Source organism: Thermobia domestica, chromosome 1, assembly GCF_964235325.1.
Source record: "Thermobia domestica chromosome 1, izTheDome1.hap1.1, whole genome shotgun sequence".
NCBI lineage: Eukaryota > Metazoa > Arthropoda > Insecta > Zygentoma > Lepismatidae > Thermobia > Thermobia domestica.
The window spans coordinates 121,999,939-122,021,196 of NC_137454.1; the positions used below are offsets into that span (position 1 = coordinate 121,999,939).

At 35.1% G+C, this 21,258-nt stretch overlaps 1 protein-coding gene across 1 annotated transcript in view; it reads left to right on the top strand.

Moving 5' to 3' along the window:
* The window catches only part of LOC145661684 (uncharacterized), a 130,958-nt gene that overhangs the window by 62,339 nt on the left and 47,361 nt on the right, over positions 1-21,258 (top strand). Inside the window, exons 17-19 of the mRNA XM_081727028.1 lie at positions 2,784-3,151; positions 7,483-7,710; positions 16,034-16,198. Coding sequence (XP_081583154.1) covers positions 2,784-3,151; positions 7,483-7,710; positions 16,034-16,198 — 761 coding nt within the window. The remainder of the gene's footprint in view (positions 1-2,783; positions 3,152-7,482; positions 7,711-16,033; positions 16,199-21,258) is intronic.

Here is a 21,258-nt window from a genome sequence, read left to right on the forward strand (position 1 = left end):
TATTACACTTTCCCGTTAATGCAGCTAATCGCTTTTTAAATAATTATCTTTTTTCCTTAAATTTAGTGTTTTCCTTCAGCTGAATGGTTATCGGTACTGTGCATATGATCACAATTCGAAGAAGCACACATAATTTTGTGTTCAACGAGTATTGTGAGGCAATTGGGGATCTCCTTAAATTAAGAGTGGCCCTAACACCACAGGCAGTAGGCTCAACAGTGGGAAACGGTAGGCTAGCCAATTGGTAATATAGGCCGCTTTCCTGGAGCATTTGCCAACTAATTCAATTAGCAACGAAACAAATAAAATTGAAATTGGAAGTGCGAACTCCAATTCATTTTAAGGGCGAGGGGACATTGTCTATACCGTACTTAATTTCTTTACATTGAAAGCGATGCTGCCTGTTGTTTGTGACCGCATCACGGGGAAACGGTTGAAGAATTTTAAATGAATTTTTTAACATAGAAGCTATCTTGAACTAGGATTTAATCATGTGAGAGAGGGAAAGAAGAAAGAAAAATTATCCATTCCGGCCGAATCACTGAAATTACCGAATCACTGATATTCAGGATTAAGCAATTCGTCTTTCAGTGAACTACCAATCATTTCTATTGATAGGGCGGCAGTCTGAGTACTTGGTGCCCTCCGACTTCGCTAGAATGTCTAGCACATATTTCGTTTTGACATTTGCGCGTTTGACAATATCTAACAATGTCGCTTTTGTAGGAGTAGGTTGAGGAACGGTAATGCTATTTTTTCCTTTAATGAAATTATATTTGTTTCTCTTGAACTGCTGTTTGGAATTTTCTATAACTAGCGGGACTGGTAGCTAGCGTTATCCATTACAATCACACACTCCTCATTCCTTGGTATCTTTTGTATCAATTGTTCTTTAAACCATCTTTCGAAAAGCTCAGCTGTCATATCTTGGTGGTAATCGGTAGATGATCAAGCAATATTCTTCACAGACAAAAGTAAACATTACGGAACTCATCCATTTTCATTGTCCGCATGAAATATAATAATTTGTTTTTCTCTTGAAACTGGGACATCCAGACAACTATTATGAGATATAATTTTATTTACTAGCAGCTCTATAGTTTTTTACGGCTTGAAAATATGTACAACGTAATCCGAGGAGATTCCGTAATAGCTTGTCGATTCTGCACGTTCTTGTACGATAAACCCAATTTTTTAACAAGCAACCTTACAGTTTCTTCTCGGTAAATAGACATATAGTCCGTACTTTCAGTTTCTACTTTTAGTCTTCTTAAAAGCGTTTCTATCGTAAGAACTTCCTTTCTCTCTGTACATTTTATATATTGTTCTTCGCACTAGATCACACACAAAATCATCTATTTTTCCACATTTTATTTGCCTCGTTTTTTTAGGAGATCTAATATCACACATAACGATACATCTCACAGTTTTCCCACTTACGCCTGTAGCTATAGTAGTTTTTTTATATACAAATTACATACACTTCTTGCATATAACGAAATACATTATATGTCAGAAGTCTCTCGCCTTTAGTTATATGCCTACCTATCCCACCTTTTCGATATTCATTTGAGGATTCTCTAACTTCACACACAATATTTTCCTTTGTGATACCACTGTTTGATGAATTTTCAAAAAGGCGTAGATTTCCATGATCTGAATGATCTGGCTCAGAATTTAATACTGAATTTTAGCAAATTGTTTTCACAAATGAATGAAAAATAATATGATAAGAAATCTGAGCAACATTACGTTGTGAGTAACTGCATTGCAAACAAGAACTAGAGGAAACGATGGATGAAAACAGACACGTTTCGTTTCGTCTTTTTTTTTTTTTTTTTTTTTTTAACAGATGCCAAAGTATCAGATGTAAGCTAATTTCAGAGATAGAGATAAGCAGGACAACTATACCTACTTGTTGAGGATTCTGCTTAATATTAATCTCCTACCTTCTGCTTGATCTGATCAAATGTATCTTTCTCATAGGCTTCTCAACTAGAGCTCCGAGCGACATTCCCCTCCCATTTTATCTTGCAACTATTGTGATTTTTCCACATTGTTGAACTTTCACCATTTAGTCGTTCGGTTATTTTATTTTTATCAACCATGTTTCATAAACATTTGAAATGCATTTTACACTGAAATACTAATAATAAGAGAAAGGGACATATAGGAGGAAGTTAACCAAGGTATATACACGAAGATAGGGCCTATATTATCCCGGCTTCAATTGTTGGTAGCGAGGAAAATTTTAAAAAATCAGCTGCCGGTGTCGGGATTGGAAGTTCAATTTGGAACCCCTAACTTTCACCTACATGATTCGGTCAAACTTCCGTCCTTTTGGCCTTGAATCATCAATGTTTCCTAAACATCCTAAGGTTTGTTTATCCGTTTATTTGTCTATAAAATATCACTTCGCCAGAAGTGTTCATTCCCATGAAGTTGATGACACTCTTCCACTAATTTTTCCGACTGGTAAACTCCTCCGAAAAAAAGAAGAAAGAAAATATGAACTGTACGGTCTTTTATAACCTCCACTGCTCCTTCTGGGCACTGCTTTCCTTAAAATGTGCCTTTCTTGGGTAAGTTATACATTATATACGTAATACGAAGTGGTCAAAATGATGCAAATATTTTTTTTTTCAATCTCGATCTTTGAAAACGCACCTGCGTCATAAACCCTGACTATTAATAACAATAATTGTTTTGGTAGAAAGCTAATTTTCTTTTTCCTTTAATTTTTTCTCACTTGAGATAAAATAATTTGTTTTTGTCTTCATCAGCTGCCCTTCTTGCCAATTCCGTTGTGCGTATGGAGCATGCGTTGATTTAGAAGAAAAATGTAACAATATTCCAGGATGCTTAGACCAATCTGATGAGGAGCCTGTTCTTTGCAATAGTACAATTCCTCTTAAATCAGTAAAAGAGGGCCAGTGTCGACTACCTTTGGTTCCTTCTAATGGCAGATTTGTAGTTCATGGTTGTGATAATCTACCCTTTGAAGAAATTTGTAAAGCAGATACTGGAAGCCCTGTAGCGCCTTATGTGACTATCCAATTTACTTGTAATAGAGGATATAATTTACAAGGAGAAGCTACCATGACATGTATTGATGGAGCTTGGAATCATCCGCCTCCAACATGTCAACCACGTGAGTAAACAAGAAACAAAATCTATTCTTATTTTAAACGAAATGGTAAAAAATGTAGTATACAAGCGATTTCTTTTTATTTGTTTAGTAACTACTTAAGTAGAGTAGTATCATCACGAACCTTGTTATCCTTGACCGGTGCCGAGTTGAATAGAGCTGGTGACCCACACAGATACGTAATTGTGCAGGTTTGGAGACATACATATTTCTGAAGATGCAGCCATCTACACAGGAATTTACTTCGGGAAGTGTCAGAAGCTTTATCAAAGGGGGAGAAATTCAATATGGAGATAAATTATACTAATTTCTTTAAAATCACCCTTACAATTAGACTAAATTTAAAGAAAATTCGGGATTTCGAGGGGTTAGGATCTCCACAACTCACTCCCTGCATAGGTCCCTGTGAGGGAGACTATTGCCTTTGGTATGCAAAGTTCGATGTATATTGACTGAGTACCGCGTTTTTTGGGATGTCAGACAAATGTTAGACGTAGGTTTTTAACATGGGAAGAAGAATACACACGTTGCTACCTACCCAAGCAAATATATGTAACTTTACCGAGGTTGTACAGAACAAATCACTGGTATAATTAGCAAATTCGAAGAAGTCGAAAGAGAAAATGTAGTACTGTAAAACCTTACAGTGTGGATTTTGTTTCGTGCTATTTGTTAGGAGTGTATTGATAAGCTGTGTGTTGGGATGTTGAGCTTGTATTATTTCTCATAAAGTTTAAAGATTGTTTAGAACACATCTGGCAGGAACATTCATGACTCCAATAGTCAAATTTATTCAATATATCCAAATATAAGATGTATCCAATATATCGTAAGATATCTAAAATCATCACTGCATATGCCGTTTAAGTTAATGCATTTTCTGCTAAACGTAACAATGAATGAACGAGTAAACTGAATGATAAAAGCAAAGAATCACTGTAGTCTACAATGAAATCTAAGAAAGAAGAAAAATGCTGGCGAAGTTTTGCAGAGCTGAATATGTATCTTATAATACCAAAACTGTCCAAATAAAATTTCATAAACAGAATATCCACGGAAAAACTGCAATTTCAAAGCTATTGATGATACCTGAATGCATAAAGATGAATTTAACGATGCAAAGAGAACGATATTGTATTCGAGATGATAAGGAACTTGTCTTTTGGTCTGCCAAAGTAGTCTTCACAACACAGAATTAGTTTATGTTTAGCGAACACTTTAATGTATACACAGGAGCAAAAGTACATTCACACTTCCAATTTTTCACATCCTGCAACGTTAGAAAACCAACAATGCAATTAATGTTGCTTGGTTCAGAACTAAATAAAGCGTTCTACAAGTGTACTAGTTTGTTTGGAAGATGTCGATGTTGGTTGGAAAAGGACAAATAACATCTACGGGGATTACCAGGGCAGTTCGAAACTTCATTGATCTGAATTATCCCCTTTTCATGTTATTGATCTAGAAACAAACACTACGTCATTTGTTAAACAAGTTTTGGGTAGAGTAATCTGTAGAGTATCGGTATCGTACTTGACTTCCAACTGAAAAACCTCGGTTCGATTCCACACCAGGTAACATTTTTCGCATAAAATAATGCCTGCAAGGAAGGTAAATGATCAATTCTCTTTGCTCGACGTTCTCCATCTAAAGATGAGATGCAAGAATCATGCACATACTAACCGAGAGAAAGAGAGAGTGGAATAGCTCGCATTGAAATATTATCAGGAACATTCTTCCATACCATATTTGTATATGTTTAGTTCTTTTTGTTTATTCTTCTTTAAGAAATTACAGTTCTCGATTACTTAGAGTAGAGCAAGGGATGTCAAAGATACATATTTTTACTATTTGTCATATTTGAAACATACGACATGTTTACTATTGATACAATAATGTTCACAAATTAAACTTTACACGCTAGACATCTCGATTTGACTTCCTTAAATTGTCCTTTTTTCGATTTGATTTTCCAAACAGACTGGAAACGAAATATATAACACCGAAAAATCTTGTTAGCTTTAATGTATAAATGTCACACAAGAATAATACATTAAAAAATTGAAACTATTACGGCTTTGCGGATAAACTAAATTCTTGCAAAATAAAGATGAGAGTCAAACCATCCCGCACATGATAGTTTTTTTCATAAGGTTTCAGTAGATATATTAAAACTGAAAAGTAACAAAATGATGATAACGTTGAAACAGATAGCGTGAAACATTCAGAGGTTTTACAAAATACTGTAACCTGTGAAATAAAATAAATATGTTACCAACATTGACTTTCAATGGTATGTCTAAGGTTAAATAAGATCTCTTTGTGACCTTCTCATGATATCAATCGCTCTGTAGATACTAAACGGTGTGTTCTATCCGATTTTTATTCGTTGCAGAGGCATGGATATTTTTCTTTTTTACTGTTTGCTACACTAACATCTTCCTAACAAACTAGTGTACTTGTAAAACGCCTTATTTAGTTCTGAAGCAGGCAACCTTAACCTTGTTAGCTGTCTAACGTTGTAGGATGTGACAAATTGAAAATGTGAATGTACTTTTGTTCGTGGTAATACCTACGATGTAGAGTAATTCTTTTCAGCAATGAAACACGGTGGAAAATTATTTAAAATTTGAGCAAACCTAACCTATCATGATATTCTATAGATCAATATTGGCTTGAATGGTAGAATAATTGTGGAGTGGAGAGCTTCATAGAAATTTTAAACAGCCAGATTAACGTAATGATACATACACGATTTTTTGAAGGAGTTGACGTTTTCAGGACAATGTTAGGGTACTACACACAGTAATAAATGGCAAGTGTGCCCTATTACTGATAGACGGCAAACATGTTACGGTTCAGTCCAGAGGTTGTTATTCAAAAAGGCTGACAACAGTGTCAGTGCGGGCATGAACAATGTGTGATGATGAAGCTTTTCGTGAACGGAGACATAATGTCTTTACAAAAGATTTTGGCTCAGTACGATAATTTTCAGTCGTAATAAGACTTTCAAAGAAGACCGCATGTCCGTCAGTGATGGTTCCAGCCATAAATTGTTCTCATCCTGCAGTAGTAATTTAGCGTACAGAACATATGATACTGGGTAATCGATACAACTTGTTGTGAAATATTAAACAAGAGATGAATTTTTCCGTGGGAACGGTAAACACAATCATTCACAAACATTTGCATTTTCCAAAAGTGAGCTCACTCTAAGCACCAAGAACACTTCCTGCTTTTGACGGATAGAGAAGAGTTGAAGTCTTCACCTTACACTGATTGATTTCCATCTGTTTGGAGCCCTATAACTAAGGGCTTGTAAGTTAGCAAAGTTACGTTATATATACATATATATACCTTATTAGTTCCTTGGACGTGAGCATTTCAGGACTAATGACGAAGTAAAATAGATCTTAGGATGGTTCAAGCAACTGATAAATCTTTCTATGGAGAAGCTTTCCGGACATAACTTAAACAATAGGACAAATATATACGTGTACCAGGGGAGTATGTTGAAACGTAAATGCAGTTTCCTCTTCTTGAAATTTTCTCTTTTATTATACACACTCAAGTACTTCGGTTTAACTTGAAGGCCATCTTATGCAACACAATACTGTTCCAGTATTAATGTACAATACGTTTGGATATTAACGTATAGTGGTCTTAATAAAACTAAGGAGCATAAATAATAAATCTATCATTCCTATACAGTATTTTTGGGCACTAAGAAGTCATAGTAAGATTTATGTGCCAATAAGTTAACAAATTCACAAGAAAAAAATCATAGCAGGCATTAATAGCATTCAAACCAGGCAAGGGTAAAAATGAAGGGGGCGGCGTCCTCCCACCTCCAAAAAAGATATACGGCGTCCCTCCAGTTCCTAAAATATTACAATGGGCAAAAATAGGCAGGGGGACGGCATGGCGTCATGCCGCTATCTACGGTCCACGTACTTTTTCAAATCCACTTTTACCCTTGTAACCAAGTCAATTCGTTCATTTAAATTAACATAAACTATTATATTAGCTCTTACATGTTTTGTGAGTCTAATGATGTTCATATTTTTTTAAAATTAAAATTTAACATTTCACTATGCTGTATATCTTAAAGACAATTGCGTTCAAAATAAGAGAGTCATTAAAAATAATCTTTTTTGTTGCAGTTTTTGTGAGTACAAAGTATAATGAAAATTAATAAGATTTAGTAAGTTATCAAAGTTATTATTATTATTATTATTATTATTATTATTATTATTATTATTATTATTATTATTATTATTATTATTATTATTATTATTATTATTATTATTATTGTTGTATAACTTTATTTTCAGAATCAACAATAACTGAAACCACTTGCCCACCTTTAAAAGAAAAATCTGTGGACATCCAATGTTCAAATGCAGAAGGAAATATGATGCCCTGCAGCAACAGTCTTCCAGTTGGAACCATAGCTAAGTTTCAATGTAGAGAGGAATATGTGGAACAGATTTTGTCCTACGATCAAATATTGTGTACTTCTTCGGGTGTATGGAACAAACCACTACAGGCTTGCGCACCAGGTAAGAATAAAATCTATGTATTGCTTCTTTCAAAGACAAAATTTATCTTAATATCCATCTTGAAATACTGATGACCTAGTGAACAAATTATGATAGTATTTTCTGGTATATTACGTCATAATTATGTTCATAATCATACTTCAAATTGAGCCTTTGAAAGTTTTCGGTGACTAGATGAGTTTTGGTTGAATGATGTATGGTCAGCACACTGGCTCCTAACGCTTATATTTCTGACTTTCTAGACTCAATTTCGGTACTTCCAATTGACTCATGATCTTATGCCAACAATCAAAACCGAAAATTATTTCTCCACTAAAAATCGGATCTGAAGCTAAGGATCTCATTATTATTATTATAGAAATCAACAAAATTGACATACTATCGACTACTGATAATTGTTTCTAACATTATTCACTATCATTGCATATGTGAACACTACGAATCATTTTCTTCCGTAGTATTTATTATCATAGACATCAATTCATATAATCATCGTTACAGTCATCACAACATCGCTATATTGATCATATTTTCTTTTATATCTATTTACTATATAAATCGTTTATCTTATCATAATGTACATTTTCCATATTGTCATATCTTAATTATTTCGTAACTCGCAATTATTTCGTACATTTTCTTCTTCTTCACCTGTAGTTAGGTGTATTTAGTTTCGGTATGAAATTAATCCTTCTCACCTGAAACTTTCTTTGTCTTTTTGTTTTCTTTAGAAGAGGTTTAATTAGTTAATTTGTTATTTTGTTCCTTCTTTGCTCTGAGAGATATAATCCATCAACATGTAAATAAATTAATTTCCTTCTCTTCTATATTTCTAATTACATGGCACTACCTAACCAGTAACTACAGGATGGCCACATAAAAGTTGCCCGGCATGGTAATACCGGACAGCAATCGAAAGAGTAGGAAAGCGTAAACACTGGAATACCTGCTCGTTACAAGAGATGCTGAAAGTGGATACCATTTAACGTTGAGACACTTCTACGCACGTCACAGTATATTGCTTGACACTGCCTGTAGCTATTCATGAGTAATGCCTCAGATAGTGTGGGTAATGTTTTGCTGGAGTTCAGCCATGCTATGAAGGTTATTTATATTCACCTTGTGCTGTAACCACCCCTCTGAGATAAAAATCACCGAGAACAAATCCGAGGAACGAAGGGTGTCACATCTTCCTTACTCTGGGTTCTGTAAACAGTTAATGCACCAACACTATTAATTCGTTCGAGATGTGGCAGTAGATCTATCTTGTTGGTGGTAGGAGTATATACTTTCTTGTGGTGTCAGTTCGTCGTGAGACTGTTGCAAGAAGCTACGGTATACTTCACTATTCACGGTTTATTCAAGGAACACGTGTCCCTAAAACTGCATAATAAACACCAATTTCTTGGTCATGGAAGAGTGTTTCGTGCAGGATACGTGGAGTTTCAGCAGATGAGTGCCGCGTATTTTAGTTACTTATATAAGCTAATAAATGAAACCACGCTTCGTCGGATACAAAATACAGTAGAAGGTCTAAATATCTATACGTGTCAGTAACCATCAGAGCATGCAACATGTTTACCTGTGTCCGGCTCCATGAGTTCCTGGACATGTTGCTGTATTGGTTTCAGTTTCAGAAACTTCAGGGCGCACTGACACGTTGTTCGTAACGCCGATATGCTAGGATATTTTCCAGGTAGATTTTTGAGGGCTTCTTGTTATCCGCTGCTGAATATCATGGACAACTTCCGGTGTCCGGACAATATTTGGATTCAGCCTACTCACTTTCGCCACAGACTCGGTTTGATGCGTTTTTTTTTAGCGGGTTCTGAACATGGCGTTTCGCAAGGGGTTTTGTTCCTGGGTAGGCATACCTGGTAGTGATAGTCTCTTGTATGTTTTTAATTTACCCCATCCACATATATGCTTTTCTTGTCACAATTTCTTGCTGCACTGAAAAAAACATCTTCTAGATGTGACTTGTTTACCAGAACTGGATAGGCAGCGAATTCCTGCTAATTTGTAAACTGCACATCACCGCACGGGCGTCAGACAGAAATAGACCCAGCAGGTTACTAAATAATTGCGCATCGGACGGCATACCAGCGTCAGCCAGAATTACTCAGAGAATTATATACGCTTATTTGCTTCTCTGTGGTATTACCTGGCTGGGTTATTTTTATGTGGGTCATCTTGTATTTGTCAAATTTTGATTCCTAGTATTCCAACAATTATTATTAGTATATTATTTTATAGTGATAGATAGGCCTGGATTAACCTATTTGGACGCCCAAGGTTAGAAAAAATATGTACCCCCTGCTGACTTCACATTTCTGTGAAAGTAGAGTAAGGAAGTTAAGGGAATACGTTTTATATTTTTGGTCATATTTTATTTTATGATGATGATGATTGTATCTTCATGATTCTTTTTAGATAGCTAGTTGAGATTTTGATCAGAGTCAAGGCCCCTGTCTACCTTGAGGCCCGTGGCTATAGCCCCCCTCCCTTAATTCGGCCCTGTTGATGGGGAAAATAACTTTTAAAATAGAAAACTTAGCTTGTGATATAGCAAACAGGGATTTCCGGCCTTTGTTTCTAGTAAGTGAACTTTGTGCTTGGTGGAAGGCTAAGTTAATTGCATTCTAAGATCATATAAAGGAGTCGTTTCCAACTGATTGCTCTGTCACGTCACCATTTGCTGCTCCATTTCTCAGCACAGCACACGCAGAGAAAAAAAGCAGATAGAAAACCTAGCGTTGATAATGCCAGTAGTGACAGGCAAACACCGATGACGTAATCGATGATTTTGTAGATACGGTATTCGTGGATCTGTTCATACATTATCAACATTTGTTTATTCCATTCCCCTACTTCATTTCCATTCGTTTGCTCCATGTGTTATTCCTGTCCTCTCTCTTCCACGATTGTAAAAACGTGCTCTTACGTCATACAAGAGTATGGAGTTGGAAATGATACATACAAATATATATATATATATATATATATATATATATATATATATATATATATATATATATATATATATATATATATAACTAGCAAACGCTCGCACGTGTTACTGTGGGCAGTACTTTGCGTTCTTCCTTCTGCATATTTAAAAAAAAAAAAGAATAATTGCTCCTTTCCCCTTAAAACCGGAATTTCAAAAAATATTGGGTCATGTGGACCTATGCGTGACCTTAGTCCATTTTTGTGTTGTGTTGTGAACTAAGTTAACACCAGATGTCAAATCAGAAATTTCAATCACATCAACTTATTATTACTATTATTATTATTATTATTATTATTATTATTATTATTATTATTATTATTATTATTATTATTATATCTGTTAGTTCCTTCAGAACCTGGATAAAAAGAAAGGAAGAACCTCCTGGTACAGTGGAAAAAAAGTTTCTCTACGAATTGCTGCTGTGAATTTCCAGCAACGCCGAGTGGAACCAAAAACTAAGAGCAACGCTTTTGGGCAATGAATAATTAACGGCAACAATTTTATCAATGATCCTGTTAATTCCATGGAAACGCCTTCGGCCACCCAATAAAGAAATAAGTAAAATAAATAACAATTACCAACGAATTTGGCATTGCCTTTGTCAGTTTTGGGGCAACTTGATATGGCTCTTTTTCCTTAAACTTGTGGCTAATTATACTCGACATATAGCTATATTGTTTATATATTTGCATAGATATTACTCCGAAATCTTTTCTGACATGACTGCAATCCACATATCAGTAGAGCAATCTGAGTTACATTATGTACAGGCGCCGTCACAAGAGTGTTTGTTAAGGAAAGTTGTTGCAGTACATAAATTTTGACCCCCAAATACTCCCTCAAATCGAAAATTGAGAAAACGATTTCGTACACCATTAAATCTGGTAAAGATCTTTCTGTATATAAAATTTGGAGGCTTTAGATAACTTATCTCTATGAAAAAAGTTATATCAGGGACACACATACAGTATGTTATTTTAAATATTGCTATTGATTAGTCCCAATAAGTCAACATCTCACAAAACTGAAAAAATAGACGTGTTTGCGGATCACTGTTTCTGTTGAAGAACATAAGATGAATTGATAATTATTACAAGATGAATTGATTGTGGTTCAGTATTAAGTTCTGTGCTCTCTAAGAACAATAAACAAATAATCAAGTCTGAAGGACAGTGTTTCATAAATCATATTTTATCCTCTTTGCTATTCATATTTATTACTGAAAGAAGAAAGGCAGAAATAAGTGCTGTAAAGTCTGGTTTAGATGTTTTCAAAATTTAGTAGCAGTATCAATATGAAACAATCTATTTGTATTGCGCTGTCGATTCCCGAAAGAAGCTGCGAAGACATTCAAACAAATACTGTAATTTTTCTCATGTTCATAGACCAAAATATATTAGTTTAAATAATACTTAGAATACCAATTTGAGTGATCTAAGGAAGAAAACTCTATCATCCTCACGTGAATTGAGTTGGATATAACATACTCATCCGTTCGAATGATTAAGGATTCTTGACTTCGGTGCGAACCTCGCGATCCGGATTCAATTCTCTATAGGAATAAACGTCTTTCGGATTCCACGTTAGACTATATATTAATGTGTCAAGTGATTTACATGCTGAAAAGAAAATGTTAAGCTTCAAAACAACCAATCTTCCCAGTGTTATTGAAACAACATACTTTTTGTTACGTACAGTCCAACTAAAAAGCATTTATATACTTTTGTTTCCTATTGGTCAGATACAGTTAAAACTTTCTGATAATGTTTTCTAGTAGTAATCACCACATGATAAATTTAATTGATGAGTGAAAATTATTATTAGAAACAATATAAAATGCGAAAAGAAAAGCAATAACAGTAATGAGGAAAGAAGCACTTACGAGAAAAGAAAAGCATATCCTATATTTTGTTATCAAATAATGAAAAAAAGTTAAAAGAAGGAGAAAATAGTCACGTTGAGTAGTATAGTCTACGTGTAATCAGAGGAAATGTAAAGAAATATTGTGCAAAAGCGACAAGAATTAAATTAGAGACTTTCAAAATATAGATATGGTGAAGATGGGAGAAAATAACCTGAACCAAACGCAAAAGCAATCATAAAATACTAGAATACCAGACGAAAAACATAATTGGAAATAATTATGCAAAAGAAATGGAATTCGTTAGGGGAAGAAACTGTATTCTGAGGGGCATGATAGCAAGTACATTGGAAGGTAAAAGAAGGAGAATGAAGAACAAAAGTGATGAGCGTCATGAAATTGAACAACTTGTATGTCATGTAGCATGTTCCACTTTATCTTGTCTACAGTTTCTACTCCTCTTGTACTCAGTATGTTTCCTTTCTATTTTTTAAAAATCATGCAGCATTCTTTACAGCTTTTCTTCGTTCTAACATCATATTAATTTTCGTTCCATATTGTCTATAAAAATGCAACTTATCATCTGAAAGCCGTCCATATCTCGCCCTTCTCATTTGAATGAAGTACTGCCTTCTTACTGTATATTCTTCTTCATTTTTTCTTCTTAATGTGTACAGAGTAAGGCAAAAGCCAGGAATCATCCTTATAATTTGAAAACAGCATAGTTTATGTAACCTTGATCAACTGTTACTTGTTTAGGAGGTATTGGAAATTGAATTGTGGATTAGATGTCCAAGAACATGTCTTTTGTGTGCCGAGTAATTTGAGCGACACACAACCCCCCATTTTTTCCTTCAAATTTTCGAGAACTTCGAGTGGGCTTAATGACGTTACAGGCACGCAGAATCCGTTCACAGAAACAGATATCATCCGTTGATAGATGATAAGTGTTAACAACGTTAACATTTCTATTCACGCCACGTCTTTCAGAAGATTTAAGAGATAGCCCTCAATGAGCATGATCGGGCAAGTGTGATGGACACTAGCCGGATGCTCACCGACCGAAAAATACGTTCACCTTCCGGATTTAATTGTGAAAAAAACGCATTTCCGAGAAGGATATCCAGGTCTTGTTCACCAATCAATGCATCATAGATGAACACAATTAATGCATTTCATTCCCAATGGGATATATTCCAAATCATACCTGAGTGATCATATATAATAATGAAATGCATTAGCGACACACTGTGTTATAGATTATTCAGGCCTATACATACTTGAGTGTATTACTTCAGATGCTAAAAAAAAGAGAAAGAAAGAAAGAAAAAGCAGAAAATGTAGTGAGTAATATTGGTTTGTTCAAGCTTCAAAGTTGTTTAATATGAACTGATATTGCTGTTTCTTTTGCTATTGTAAATATCTCCCTTTGAATTCACTTAGCTTAAGCATTGATTACATTACGTTTATATAATTATTGTTTGTACTAAAATTTTTACTTCGTTGAAGATCGCTATAAATAGAAGATAAGTTTGCGTGTAAGATACCAGCGAGCAAGCAATTGTTAAAAGTTCATCTGACTCTCGCTGGCCACGTCTGCGACCAAGATGACGTCATGCGCCAGAGCGACAAGAATGTAGCACTGCATTGCATCCACCTTGTAGTCTTTCCACCATGTCTAAAACTTTGTTGTACTTATCTCACCATTGTTATTTTCTACCGTGATTATTGTTCCTCCTTGCTTGCTATGAATTTGCATTGATTTTATTTCACTAACACTTCCTAACATTTCCCAACGATTTCTAATTCTAACCATGGGTTCATGCATAACTTTAGGAATGTCAAGAATAACAATATATTCCTAATGTTCTGCTCAACAAAAATGTAATATTAAAATAACACTGAAGTATTTTTTCATCATTCTTTTTTATTCATTCAGAATGCAATGTTCATCTTGCACAAGTATAATATCAGCGTTGCCAGACTCACAGCTCGGAATTATTCCAAAACCTGGTCGAAATTATGCTAGATTCGGTCAAATTATGCTAGATCCTCATAATTACTAATTCAGAAGTTTTTAAAGAAAAGAAAACCAAAGTTGAGATGCGATAACGTACCTTAAAATACGCAGAGCGCAAAAATACGAGAATAGAACTCAATACTTCATGCACCAAGCAGTCATTTCCAGACTCACAGCTTTTGGCTTCTAAGAAGAATAAAGAAAGAAAAATATGTCGTATAAATGAATGCAAAGTGTTTGTTTACATATTTTAAAGAAAATGACCTCGCAGTTAAAGGATTAGAAAACCCTGGGTGGAGCTACCAAAAAAATGCATCTCTAGAGTGGACTGGGTCAAAAACATGCCGAAAGGCCTTTGAGTCACCTGCATTTGTGTGCTATATGTTTCATCAAGAAGCTACCGTCTGCACTAAAACTCATTTTCAGAAACACTAAATTGTTTTTATTCGTACGCCCCTTCTCTAAAGGTATCGGTAAAGGGATGACCTCCGGCCCTTTCGAACTTGCTTCGAACAATAAGGCTGCCTGTTTGGTTTACCGATTGTATGAATCAATGGGACAGAATACATTTCTGCCGTTCTTTTTCCTCCCATTACTAACTCCAGGTTTTGCAACTTTTTGATAAACTTGCTGAAATTATGCTAGATTTGGGCAGGATGCTAAAAGCAAGATGCTAGATGCTAAAAACATGCAAATTATGCTAGATCTAGCATCATTATGCTAGATCTGGCAACGCTGTATAATATAGACTCTGTCTTGGTCTTCTGATTTTCATTATTGATAGAAAATGTAGTAATAAAGAGAAAAACAAGCGAATAAAACTATTATTAATTTTGCTGGCAAAATACAGAAGTATTTGTTCGTTGAACTGGTGAGGACTTGAGTACTGAATACCCGCTTGTCTGGCAGATACCGTAGAAATTGAGTTACCAGCGACAAAACCATACAGAAAAATGGCCCTGGTAATGGTATATCACACGTGGAGCTGCCGACCGACAGGCAGAGATAGAATTTAGTATTGTCAAATCACTGAAAAATCTTACTGGTGTTGGTATCGACGAGAACTAAAGGGAAATACAATAATTAAATTCTTATTAATTTTGATTATATTGTATATATTTATTCTTGTCCTAAGAAATAATTTACAAATGTTGAACATTTCCGAATTGCTGTTATAACATTATTTTTGCTAAATGTTAACAATTTTGAAAGCGAAAGAGTACAATACCTTCTTGCAAGCTTCTTTAAATAGGATTTCATTGTTATTATTATGCTGTTGAGAATATCCTGTATAAAAATGTCGTGAGAAATAAACACACAAGTGTATTGCTTGAATTGAACTGTGACTCAGAATTTTCGTGAATATTTATTTGTCTACATTTAAGAGGCAAACACAACAGACAATCAGATTTTTATATTTAATTTGTAGATTGTGGCATTCCTGAACCTAAAGGCGGATTATTCGAGGTCCGTGGACAACAAGCTGAAGTAGGAGAATATCCCTGGCATGCCGCCTTCTATCGCCAACAAAGAAACAATGTATGGTATTTTATATGTGGCGGATCTCTAATTTCTGACAGAACTATTTTATCAGGTCAGTTTTTATTCTAGTATTCTAACATTTATAACAAACAGAGGTTCTATTCTTAATTAATGCATTTGTTTTCAGTTCTTAATGTATCTGTAAGTTTGTATTTAATGTCGTCTTAATGTATCTGAAGTTAAACTATTATCTAAAAGCGAGCAATTAATATCTCATGATGTATTTATATATTATTTTGTGCATCCTTGAATAAAGAGTTGAGAAAAAGACTCATAAAACTTTTCGTGTGAAGTATTGCACTATATAAAACAGAAACATGGGCATTACGCAAAACGCGATAATAAAAAAAAGGACAGGAATCTTTCGAAATGTAGATGTGGAGAAGAATGGAATGAATTAGCTAGGTCGAACTGAAAATGAATGAGGAGGTATTAAAAATAGTGGGGGAGAAAATAACAATTTTATATGTAACTGAAAAGAGTAAGAAAATCTGGTTAGGACATTGGCTGAGAAGGAATTATATCATGAGGTACGTGCTAGAGAGTATGGTGGCAGGAAAGAGAAGGAGAGGGTGAAGGAGGCTGCAGTTCATGGTCGATATTAAAACAGGAAAATAGTTTGTGAAAACTAAGTGGTTAGCTGAAGACCATGGTGTATAGAAGCTTTTCATTTGGAACAGGTGACCTGCCAATAATTGCAGAATACGTATGATGATGATGGTATATTATCTTGCCTAAGTTTTTAAAATTACACTAAACTTACATGATAATTTCAAACAACGCATACTTAACTAACTCTATAGGATTAAGAAATCCTCAGTTTCATAGTCATTGAATCTTACTTTTCTCCTTCTATACAATTCAGTTGGTGATGTTAGTTCTCTGGCTTCCTTAAAATTATATTCATATTATTTTCCCATATTCCTCGTGGTCTACCCAAATATCTATTCCGCAAATGTTTCCCGACAAGAACTATATACACCTTGCCCTCGCCCATCATTATATATTATAATTTTGTGAAAAGGGTCTTTCCTAGTAAGATAGTGAAATCGACCCTTTATCCAAATGGGGTCGTCATTGACCCAAAATGTTAGTTTTGACCTAAAACACCTCAAAAAAGTTTCGACACCCTACCCCCACCCCTATCGTATACAAAATTTAATTTTTAATTCTGGTAGGAGTGATCCAAATAATTTGAAAGTTTCACAGATTGTAGATACTATATAGATGTAAATGCGAACATTTTTAAATATATATATATATATATATATATATATATATATATATATATATATATATATATATATATATATATATATATATATATATACATGTCTTCCTGTTTTTTATTTTGGTGTTGAAAATTTCAAAAAAAAATCGTAAAAAAATTTTGAGAGGGGGGGACATCCTTGAATTTATGTTCAAATGAAATACCCTTAGTTACAACATATATTTATTTCAGCGTCTAAAAGTGATGGCAACATTGTCAAAAATAAATAAATAAATAAAACTCAATAAAAAAAAGTGTTTTCTTTTGGCTTTTTTTAAAGACCCTCAAGGTCAAAACTTCGAACATTTCTTTCCCCGAGTTCACGATTTTCCTTTCTCTTTCGTCAGTAATTTATTTAAAACAGGCTCTAAAGTTGAAAATATTCCAATCAACGAGAACAGCGACGAGGATTGAATGAATTCACTGTGCAACAGTGAAGTTTTTAGAGAAATGTAAATAAGTCATCCTTTATTGATTTTTGATCGCTGAGCAGGTCATTCTTTATTGATTTTTGGGCGCTGAGCATGAAACTGACAATAAAAATGTGGTCCTGGATAAGATTTATTTGTAATTACACAATTTACATGTTACATCTTAACGCTATAGTAATGAAATTGTAAAGGTAAAAGTCACAAAACATTGAAATGATTACGGAAATAAAAATAGCTATTCTTTATAATTTCTTGGACGCTGAAAAATAAAATGACAATGATAATATGCTCCTAGCTCAGATTTAGTGGTAATTGCATAGTTCACCTTTTGCATATAACGCTATTATAATGAAATTGTAAAGGTAAAAGTCACCAAACTTTGAAATGATTACGTAAATAGATATATCCGTCCCTTATAATTTTTTGGGCGCTGAACATGAAAAACACAATAAATACATGTTCCAAATTCAGATTTAGTACTAATTACACAATTTACATTTTGCATATAACGCTATGATAATGAAACTGTAAAGGTAAAAGTAACAAACACTAACATAATTACGGAAACAAAAATAGCTGTCTCTTATAAATGTTTGGACACTGAATATGAATATCAAAAACATAACGTACTCCTGGCACACTATTGGTGTAATAACACTCTTAACATTTTGCATATAGCGCTACAGAACAAGAAATGTATTGGTGAAAGTTACCTAAAGTATCTGTTTTAAACACACCGTCTCTTTGCCTGTTTCTTGTGAGAAACATCTGGAGCATTTCTTGGAATCATCCAGCAGAAATTCGCTAACATTGAAACTGACCACTTTTTTTTTGTAATGTTGTTCCATCGTAGAAATGTCCTGGTGAAATCACTTTCCTTGCTCGTCACTGAAAGATCCACAATTCACTGGAAAGACATCAAGGTGGGAATGGAGGAAGTGCATTTTGAGTGACATATTGCACCCAAGTCTCTCGTAGGCAGATAACAATTCTTCTACAAATTCTTTGTAATTTTCGGCTCGGTGTTGCCCAAGAATCTGGTATAAACATTGTGGAAACAATGCCACGTATAGAGTTCATCAGCACTGAGAATAGATTCAAACACCTCGTCTTGCAATAGCTTGCGTATTTGCGGGCCAATAAAGAGTCCCTGCTTAATCTTGTCTGTACTTAGACGCGGAAACTTTTGGCACAAGTATGCCAATGCACGTTCATTCATGTTCATGGCCTTCACAAATGCCTTCATGAGTCCAAGTTTGATGTGCAATGGTGGTAGCACTATGCTTTGTGGGTTCACGAGATGCACAGTGAAACCTGTCTATGTTGGCCACCGTCGGTTCCATTGAAAAGTGGCCTACTTAGACACGTGGCCAACTTACAGAAAATAAATATGACTGGTGTATTTTTAGAATAGGATTTCTTGTATTACTTCATTGTAAAAAAAAAAATTATAAGCAAAAGTACGACAGCTACTTTTAAACTGAACTGATTAAACAATGACAAATATTTTCTGAAGATACCTTTCGAAAAATAGCGAATCAGTTATTAATAACAAATTTCTTCATGGTGGTTCTTTCTAGACGTATTTCTTTTATACTTTCTGGCATATATGTACACTCTAATTTTGTAGTTAACTGCCTCTTGTTAATGAGATACAAGTGCTTCCCTCGCAGTGAAAGATGTTTTGAGAAAATCGTAAGGGAATTCACATCTCAAAACCTCCGCTACCCTTCGACAAGCCGACAGGTGCCAATAGTTTACAATTAAGATGGTTGGTTCGCTTTAACCTTGAGAATTTTCTGGAATTACTAAAGCTCCCCAGTAATGAAGGAGCCAATATAACTAGTGTTTTTACCGAAACAGGTAGGGAAAACAAATACACAACCATTTCCTGAATTTCTGTACGTGCTTTTTCTTATTCACATCTTCCTTCACCATCCCTTTATCAGGGTAGTATTCTGGCTATTGACTTCCAAGAACAAATCGTAAAAATCCGTGCTTCTTTGTCTCCTGTCACAGATACAGAATATCTGCCTCTCATATGAGAATAGAAAAGAGTTACAGGATCAGGATCACAGTTGTACAGGATCACAGCCTTAAGGCTTGCTTTGGAGGCGTCTATAAACAGTCTCCAATCTTCTACTTTGTACGGAATGTTTAGTTTCTCCATCAAACCTGGAACATCATTGCAAAATACTAACTCATCGGTGCAACAGAAATATTTTGCAAGATCTTTTTGACGATCGCGTAGATTTGATACCCTAACTATATCCTCCAGAAGGTTCTACTGCTGTAACCTAGATGCTAAGAGCGCAGCTTTATTCTCTGGAAGTTCCAAATCTCTAATCAGGTCATGAAGCTCTGCTTGTGAGAGTCGGTGTGGTTCAGGATAGTTGGTTCTCGGCTCAAATGAAGGATCAGTGTCACTGGTATGTGCACTAGGTTCACCTTCATTTTCATTCTCTGTACCACTTTTGGAATGGTAACCGGTGGATCGGGAACAGGCAATCCTTCTCTATGGGCCACTGGACGAATGACAGATGGTATCACTGGGTGTTTGATCTTCCTCTTCTTCGCATTTATACCTTTCTTCAAGCAGGGTAGCATGCAAAAGTGGAAGTCTGTACTATGGTTTGTTGGTTCACGCCAACTGGCAGGCACAGCAAAGAGCATGGAAACATTCTCCCAATTTATCCAGGCATTGAGAATAGATGAACAATTCGTACAACAAATGTGGGTAGCTCATGTTTTATCCTGGTCTTCAACACGACACCTAAAGTATAGTAAATATGCCCTTCGCACTGCAGCGGTCAGTGGCCGCTTTCTGGAACACAAATCACGTCCGCACATATGTAGCACAAACTGTCAACAGAATTTTTACAAACGCGGGGCATTGCTGCACTTTCCTTGAATCACTAATTCTTCGCATTTCAAACTGCTGGCTGCTTTCAAACAGTCTGCCAAACTACTGCTTGAAGCACGCCACGAATACGATTAGAGACGTTAACTGGAGCTAGTTACAACTTGCAATCAGTGTTGCCAGATCAATCAGTTGGAAAAGCAGGAGATTCGAAGATAAAAAACAGGAGAAAGCAGTAGACATATACAGTGGTGACGTTTGAATATAAATCCGGGGGGACAATAAAATTTGCCATTCTTAAGGGGGCAGTAGTCAAAACAAGCAGTCCAGAATTCATTTCCAATGAACTACGTTGAGCAAATAAAAGGGAAATTCCCGATTTATATTAATATTATTTGTTACACACGTGTGTGAAGTAAAACGTAGTGAAACAGCAAAGTGGAGTGGGAAAATGTCTTTTCATGGACGTAACGTAGCTATATGGTACAGTCAGACGTGATCGTGGCGTAAGACGATTTCTTGCTGACGATCGTGGAGAAATGATCTAAGCC